The 7,970-nt window shown below is 54.3% G+C and overlaps 4 protein-coding genes across 4 annotated transcripts in view; 3 read left to right on the forward strand and 1 right to left on the reverse strand.

Moving 5' to 3' along the window:
* The first annotated feature begins 884 nt into the window (after positions 1-884).
* On the forward strand, positions 885-5,005 carry PTSG_09912 (uncharacterized protein). Its single transcript, XM_004989210.1, has 10 exons — positions 885-918; positions 1,138-1,342; positions 1,601-1,899; positions 2,123-2,284; positions 2,597-2,653; positions 2,829-2,956; positions 3,207-3,334; positions 3,694-3,771; positions 4,033-4,264; positions 4,567-5,005. The coding sequence occupies exons 2-10, from the start codon at positions 1,241-1,243 to the stop codon at positions 4,713-4,715; spliced, it is 1,335 nt and encodes a 444-aa protein (XP_004989267.1). The 5' UTR covers positions 885-918; positions 1,138-1,240; the 3' UTR covers positions 4,716-5,005.
* Positions 5,006-5,360: 355 nt separating this feature from the next.
* On the forward strand, positions 5,361-6,785 carry PTSG_09913 (uncharacterized protein; the record flags this gene model as incomplete). The annotated part of the gene is made up of 5 exons (XM_004989211.1): positions 5,361-5,660; positions 5,938-6,006; positions 6,211-6,299; positions 6,432-6,489; positions 6,705-6,785. The coding sequence occupies exons 2-5, from the start codon at positions 5,968-5,970 to the stop codon at positions 6,783-6,785; spliced, it is 267 nt and encodes an 88-aa protein (XP_004989268.1). The 5' UTR covers positions 5,361-5,660; positions 5,938-5,967.
* A 72-nt stretch (positions 6,786-6,857) lies between these two features.
* PTSG_12952 (uncharacterized protein) lies at positions 6,858-7,295 on the forward strand (the record flags this gene model as incomplete). The annotated part of the gene is made up of 1 exon (XM_004989212.1): positions 6,858-7,295. One exon carries the CDS (start codon positions 6,858-6,860, stop codon positions 7,293-7,295), a length of 438 nt encoding a protein of 145 aa, XP_004989269.1.
* Positions 7,296-7,570: 275 nt separating this feature from the next.
* The window catches only part of PTSG_09914 (uncharacterized protein), a gene marked incomplete at both ends in the record, with an annotated part of 2,286 nt that continues 1,886 nt past the window's right edge, over positions 7,571-7,970 (reverse strand). Inside the window, one exon of the mRNA XM_004989213.1 lies at positions 7,571-7,856. Coding sequence (XP_004989270.1) covers positions 7,571-7,856 — 286 coding nt within the window. The remainder of the gene's footprint in view (positions 7,857-7,970) is intronic.

The following is a 7,970-nucleotide window of genomic DNA, read 5'->3' on the forward strand; positions in this document are numbered from 1 at the left end:
AAGGAGGAACGAACAAGCATCGAACGCAAAACAAGGCTCACCTTAGCCTCGCCTACACACACACACACACACACACACACACACACACACACACACACACACACACACACACATGCGTGCTCGTTCTCATGTCTTGCACGTACCACAGCAACAAGTGAGATGATGGACTTGGGCGTCCTGACGCGCAAGCAGAAGATGGCGCTGACTTGCTGCTTCTTGTATGTGCGTGCGTGTGGTTGGTTGGCACGTTACTTTGCTGAGCAAGCAAGCACCAACCTGGGGTTTGTGGGTTCGTGCGCTATGTGTGTGTGTGTGCTCGAGTGGAGTGGGAAGGAGAAAGGTGGGCAACACGAGGTTCGCGCGCGCAAGAGTTTGTCGCTGTGATTGATGTGAGGTCGTGTGGTGTGTGCGTTGTTCGCAAGGCAAACCCGTAAGAAGCAAAGGAGAAGTTGTTGCGTTGCGCTCTTCGCGTCCCAGCAAAACCGAAAAGCACAACCGCAAGCAACAAGCAAAACCGCAAGCAGCCACGACACCAGCAACAACAAAACAAGAACAAGAACAAGACCAAGAAGAACAAGGGGGGTGATTGTTGTGGGACGGATTGATGGTGGATAACGTTCAATAGTTTTCTGCATCCTTGCAATCCCGGAACAACGGCGCTTTTCCACTTCTTGCACGCGTTCTCGAGTGAGTGGGGAACTCTCTAAAGCGTGCCAATGAGGCGTGTTTGAGGTTGGGTCAAGTGAATGGAACGTTTCGTTCATTTGCGTTGTGCAAAGAATGAAGACATCTTTGCAAGTCATCCCCTCAGGCCCAAACTGGGGTCCTCTTCGATGCCCATGACGTCATACACTTTAATTATGCATGGAATCATAAGCTACAAAGTTAATTATTGTTATTCTCCCAGTCTTGTTTGAGGTTTGGCGATGGCGTGGAGTTTGGTTGTGGAGTTTGGTTGTGGAGTTTGGTTGTGTTGTGCTGCTGCTGCTGTGCTTGCCTGCATGCGGTTGGCTGGCTGGCTGCTGTTTGTACGCTTGGTTCGTTTCACATCACTTGAGCTGCTTGGATCCACGTCAGTGCAAGGGATTTTAATTAATCAGTTCTGTTCACTGACTGGCCCATGCATCCTTGACACAGCAGGAAGGACGGTTTTGTTGCTGCTGAAGCGTCGTGTGTGTTTTGAAGCCAGCGTTCAAGACCCATTCCCAGACACCTTATCCTCCGAATTGAGTCCGCAGTGATGCGTGTGTTTTCGATGGCTGGCACCCTCCTTGCGGTGTTCTTGGCCCTTGTGTGTCTGCAACAGCAGCACGTGGCCAACGGCGCAGAGTGCCATGGCAAGGTGCGCGAATGAGTGTGTTTGTATGTGAATGAGTGTGTGTGCGTGCGATGCGATGTGTGTGTGTGTGTGTGTGCGTTGATTTTGTGTGTACGTGTTGTTGTTCTCGATCTGTTCCCTTTTCTTTTCTTTTGTTTAGCTTTTCTTCCCTTGCACCTGTACTCACATTCACACACACACACACACACACACATTCACACACACACACACACACACACACACACACACACACACACACACACAAAACAAACACACACACAGCCGGATCCAAATGCGAAGCCAAACCTCAATCCCATCTACACAGAGGCACCAGTGCTTGTGCGCAGCGTGAAGAACGCCAAGCTGTACACGGTTGGTGGCGGCAATGACACCATCAGCCTCGTTCACTTGTATGGCACCCCCTACGAGATGGGCTACGCCCACGGCATCCTGATGAAGGAAAACGCCACCCAGTTCATCAACGACGTCTGGGGCTACCTTGAGGACCAGGTGGAGAGCGCCATCAACGGCACCATCCACAACCTCCAGCCGTGGTTCCTCAAGCTCGTCGCAGACTTTGGGTGCGTCGCTAGCAGCTCTGTGTGACTGTTTGTGATTGCGTGCAAAGTGTTGTGTGTGTGTGTGTGTGCGTGTGTATGATTGTGATTCTGTGTGTGCGTGTGTGACATGTGTGTGATATGTGTGTCTGTTGTGTGTTTGCCTCGCTCCATGTAACACACACACACACAAACACAAACACACACACGCACAAACACACCCGCCCAAACACGTGACGACGCGCAGGCTTGACGTTGCGCTTGACCTGACGACGGATGCGACGCGGCCGTTTACCGGCGAGTACTTTTACGAGGAGATGCACGGCATGGCCGACGCCACGGGCCTCTCCTTCAAGAAGATCGAGCGCATCCACATGATTGGCGAACTCACAAAGGGCGCCTGCTCCATGTGCGTATGCGCACGCGTGCTGATGAATGTTTGGAGCGGGTGGATGGGGTGGATGGGGTGGTTTGTTTTGTTTTCGCTTGCTCATGCCTGCGCTTCTTTTGTGTGTGTGTGTGTGTGTGTGTGTGTGTGTGTGTGTGTGTGTGTGTGTGTGTGTGTGTGTGTGTGTGTGTGCGTGTGTGTGTGCGTGTGTGTGTGTGTGCGTGTGTGTGTGTGTGTGTGCGTGTGTGTGTGTACAACGTTCTCATCGCCCTCCCCGCGTGGCGCGTGCTGCGTGCTGCTCTTTCATCTTGATTGCTGTTCATCTGGCTGCAGGTACGGTGCCTGGGGCAACGCCACCCGCTCCACCAACAAGACCCTGCAGCTGCGCGCGTAAGTCAACAGATGCGTGTCTGTGTGTCTGTGTTCGTGCATGTACCTTGTGTGCCCCCTGCCCTTGTTGTCAAGTTTCTACTCCCCACCCCACCCGTTCTCCAACGTCCCTCCCATCCGTCTATCCTCACCCCTTCTCCCTCCCCCCCCCCCACCACACACACATCCTGTGCAGGCTTGACTGGGACATTGACGGCCCGTTCCGCAACTTCCCGCAGATCACCGTCTACCACCCGGTCAACACCACATATGGCCACGCCTTTGCAAACATCGGATGGACAGGCTGGATCGGCTCCATCACAGGTGCGCAGTGGCAAGGAAAGGGGGGAGGGGAGAGGAGGGGCGGGTGTTCTTGCGATGGTTTTATTTGCTTTGTTGGTTGGTTGGTTGGTTTGTTTGGTTGGTTCGTTCGTTTGGTTGTTTGTTTGGTTTGTTTGCTTGTTTGGTTGGTTGCGTTGTCTCTGTCTCCGACCACTCAGCAATGCCCGTCATGTGCTTGGAATGCGCCACCGCAACCATGTGTGTGTGTGTCTTTTTGTGCATTGCGTGCCAGGCATGAACTCGAAGCAGATGGCCATCAGCGAGATTGGCGTTGCCTTCCCCGACTCGACATTTGGCAAGGAGTCGCGCTTCGGCATCCCCTTTACATACATCCTCCGTGATATCCTCCAGTTTGATTCGGTCAGGGACGGGCATTGGTTGTGTATTGTGGACATTGTGTGTATTGTGTATTGTGTATTGCGTGTGTTGTGTATTGTGTATTGTGTACATTGGGGACATTGTGTGTGTGTGTGTGTTTTGCGTGTATTGTGCGTGTGTGTTGTGTATTTCGTGTATTGTGTAATGCGTATTGTGTGCGGTTTGTCTGTGTGTCTGTGTGTTTGCGCGCGTGCCTGTGTCTCTTTGACTGTGTCTGTCTGTCTGTCGTGTGACTGCACTGGCACATCGCATCACCTTCACGCCATCTCACTGCGACGATCATGTCCCCTTGATGACCTGCTTTCTCCCCATGACCAACCCCGTCCCCACCCCACCACCAGTCGCTGACGGCCGCTCTGCACCGCATCACCACCGCCAACCGCACGTGCGACCTCATCCTCGGCGTCGGCGATGGCAACGTGCGTGTGTGCGTGTGTGCGTGTGTGTTTGTGTGTGTGTGTGTATGTGTGTACCTGTGTGCGTGTGCGTGCGTGTGCGTGTGTATGTGTCTGCGTCTGTACCTGCGTCTGTACCTGTGTGTGCGTGTGTATTCCTGTGATTTGATCAGTGCATGTGCATGAGCGTGTGCCGGTCAAGCCACCACTGCTTGCGTACGTCATGTCGCCGCCTCGTCTCACCTGCCACCACCAACACCGCCCAACCAACCGACCGACCAACAGATGAAGGCGTTCCGCGGCATCCAGTACAGTGCTAGCGTGGCCAACTTCTACACAGACACAGACAACATGCCTGTTGCCGACTGGCACCCGCGCATCCAGGATGTCGTGTACTATGGCATGGACTGGCTGTGCCCGGGGTACTCGCAGGTGCTCGCTGCGCAGCTGCAGAAGCACCACGGCAATATCACCCCGCAGAACACCATCGAGGAAATCACGGCCATCACACAGACTGGTGCGTCTTGGCCCGGAAAGGGGGGGGGGGGTGTCTGTATGTCTGTACACGCGCTGAAAGGACTGCTTCTTGCCATTGGCGTTCGAGAAACGTATGGCGTGGCAAGCAACGCACTGTGTTGCTCGCAATTCCTCCCAACACACACACACACACACGTACACACACACGTACACACACACACGTACACACACGCGTACACACACGCGTACACACGTACACACACACGCGCGCACAACTCACGCACAACTCACACACAACACACACACAACACACAACACACATGCCTTGGTGACTGTGTGCAGGCGACCTTCACCTGGCGGTGTATGACCTGACGGACACGATCCTGTATGTTGCCAACGCCCGCCGCGACGGCGTCGATGGCCCCGTGAAGGCATACGACCGCCCCTTTGTCCGCATCGACATGAAGCCCGTCTTCGCCCTGTCCCAGTGATGGTGTTGCGGCCCTGGCCTCAGGGCGCATGCATGAGGGTGGCCTGTTGGGGTTTTCCAGTCCTCTGTGCAGTGTGTTGTCTGTCTGCCTTGGTATGGGGATGACTGCACGGTTCGTGGCTGATGTTTGTTTGATTTCCACCACCCCACCACTCTCCCTTCGTTGCTTTCCTTTCTTCTTCTTCTTGCTTTCCTTTCTTGCTTCTGTTACACTCAAGTCACGCGCGTCTGATTCACACACACACACACACACACACACACACACACACACACACACACACACACACACACACACACACACACACACACTCATACACATACACATACATGGCACACTCGTCACGTTTCCCCACAACCAAACCAACTCCCCCCCCCCCTTTTTCTTTCTTGTTGGTTGACTTCTCCGCCTTCTTTTCGCGCTTGCTGCGTTGCCCCAGCCAGGGCCTGCGCGTTGCATGCTTGTCCGTGTGCTGCTTGCTCATGGCTTGCATGCGCCTGACTCAAGACAGCGTCAGGGCTCGCATGCCTCACGCCCAACTTGGCTCATGGTTGCGCGGCCGTGCCTTCCATGGTGGATACGTTGTGCGCATTAGTCCCTTGTTGCCTTGTGCGAATCGTAGATACACGGTCATTTTTCTGCCGCTGCACACGAACACTCGAAAACAGTCAGGTTGGTTCGACGGCCACGCCACACCAAACAAACAGCAAAGCAGGCAGGGTCAGCGGGGTGGGAGGGTGTGTTGCTGGTTGGAGGAGTGTGTGTGTGTGTGTGCGCGCGCGTGCATGCGGTTGATGTGTTTGGTCTGCGTGTAGCTTCTTTGTGTTTTGGTTTGGTTTTGTCGGCTGCGTTGTTGTTGTTGTCGTCGTGCTGGTGGATGCTCATTTTCTTTCCTTCCTGCCGTGCCATCGTCCTCTCTCGTCTCTCCTAATCAACCAGCCAAGCCAGGTGAGCAGCGCTTCCTCATCGTATTGTTGTCGATGTCGTTGATGTTGTTTATTGTTGTCGTCGAAGTGGTTGCTGCTGCTGCTGCCCTTGTTTGTTGTTTGTTTGTCGTGGCCGTTCTTCCCCGCCCTTCACCGCCCTTCTTCTGCCATCCGCCTTTCTGATCCTGTGCTGTGTTTGGATCCACTCGCACTTACACACGCATACACACGCACATACACACACCTCATCGTCGCTTCGCGTTTTTGCATCGCACATGATATGACTTGATGATTGGCAGCATCCTCCCCCTTTCCTCACGACCAACACGATGAGCTCTGCCGTCCAGTTCCTCCGCGCCAACAAGGCCGTACGTCTTTTTCTGTGTATGTGTGTATGTGTGTGATGTGATGTGTGTGTGTGATGTGATGTGTGTGTGTGTGTGTGTGTGTGTGTGTGTGTGTGTGTGTGTGTTGCGTACTTTGTTTTCCTCTTCACGTCGTCGTGACTTGCACTCACACCCCTTCCCCCCCCCCCCCCAAAAAAAAAACACATCTTCAACGCACAACAACAGCTCCTTCCCCTCGCTGCGTGCGTCGCCCTCGGCACCGCCATGGCCTCTGGTCACATTCTCCGCAGGGCCCTCAGCGATCACACCCTCGCGTGAGTGTATTTGGATGCATCTGCGCCGTCTGACCAGACCTGGCAGCTCCTTGCTTCTTCCTTTCACACGATGCTCACGTGCATGTCATCCACACACCTCACCCACACGCACAAACACATAACAAACGACAGCTGGACCCGTGAGAAGACCTACCCATGGAACAACATCAAGAGCACACAGAACACAAAGGTGTGTTCGTGCGCTCCGTTTGCCTCCCATTGTTTCCCCCTGCGCTCTCAATGGCTCAATCTTGCACGCTGCCATCTCCGCAATGCCTCCGACTCTCACTGGCCACATCTCTTCTCTTAACTCTCACCTCTCATCCCTCACCAATCACTCTCCTTCCGACTAACACCACAATCCCCTGCCCACCTGCCCCACCATCCATCCATCCATCCAAACAGCTCCTTGGTCTCCAGGGCGACTACAAGCACGAGGAGGTGTTCAAGCCCCAGAGCGCCGATGATCTCCGTGGCAAGCTCTAAGCAGGCTGCTGGTCGTCTTGCTTGTCCTTGTTGTTTCTCGTTTTGATTGCCCCCTCCCCTCCCCTACCTTCCATGTGTGCGTGTGCGTGTTTTGCGCCTCCCATTGAACAACGCTTTTACGCGCGTTGTGATGTGAGCGCGCGAGCATGTACCGTTTCCTTTCTTCCCCTCTTCTCTCTTCTCTTCTTCTCTCCTCTGCTGGCGAGACTGTTGTTGTCAGCGCTCAAGCAAGCGAGGCGTGTCTCCGTTGTCTATGTCTTTTCCCTCCATAGAGGAACGAGACAAGCACGGCACTCCCTCAACTTGCTGCAGTGCTGCTGTCTTGTGTGTGTGCATTGTCCGTTTGTGTGGATGTGCGCGCTTCGTGTCACGTTCCCCACACACACCTCATCAAATCACGTCACATCCGTTGAATCTGCGTTTGGGGGCACGAGGCGGAAGCACTCTGCTCGGGTGCGATCACGACTGTCACGCACACACGCGTGTCTGTGTCTGTGTCTGTGTGGTTGAGTGCTGAGTGCTTGTTCAATTTGATGCTAGACTCTAACTTACACACAGAAAGACACCTTGCATGCGATGACAGAGAGAAATGCAGCAGCGTAACAACGGTTGCGACTGACATGATGTGGCAATACGACAAAGAGGGGGATAATGTAAAACTAGTGCAGACAAGACAAGACAACACAGCACAGCACACACACACACACACACACACACACACACACACACACACACACACACACACACACACACACAGAGCACACACACACACACACACAAAGCGGCTACTCGACGGGCTTCTGCAGGAGCGCCATGTTGCAGCCGATGGTGTCGGCGCTGCAGTCGATGTAACCACTCAGCTCCGTCTGCAGATCAGCAATGGCGGGCGGCATGCGATAGTCGCGCGCGCTCTCGTCCTCGCGTGGTGGGAGGCCGCGACGCAGGCCCATATCGTAGCTCAGCAGCACGTGGTTGCAGCCAAAGGCGTTGTAGCAGAGCGAGTGGAGGAAGAGGCGGCGGAGGGGATCAAACTCGGCGTAGCTGTACACGGAGCAGCACAGCGTCAGGCCCCTTATGGCATGTGTTTGTGCGTGTATGTGTGTGTGTGCGTGTGTGTGTGTGTGCGTGTGTGTGTGTATGCGTGTGTGTGTGTGTATGTGTGTGTGCGTGTGTGTGTGTGTTGTG

This window comes from Salpingoeca rosetta (assembly GCF_000188695.1).
Source record: "Salpingoeca rosetta unplaced genomic scaffold supercont1.30, whole genome shotgun sequence".
In the NCBI taxonomy this organism is placed as follows: domain Eukaryota; class Choanoflagellata; order Craspedida; family Salpingoecidae; genus Salpingoeca; species Salpingoeca rosetta.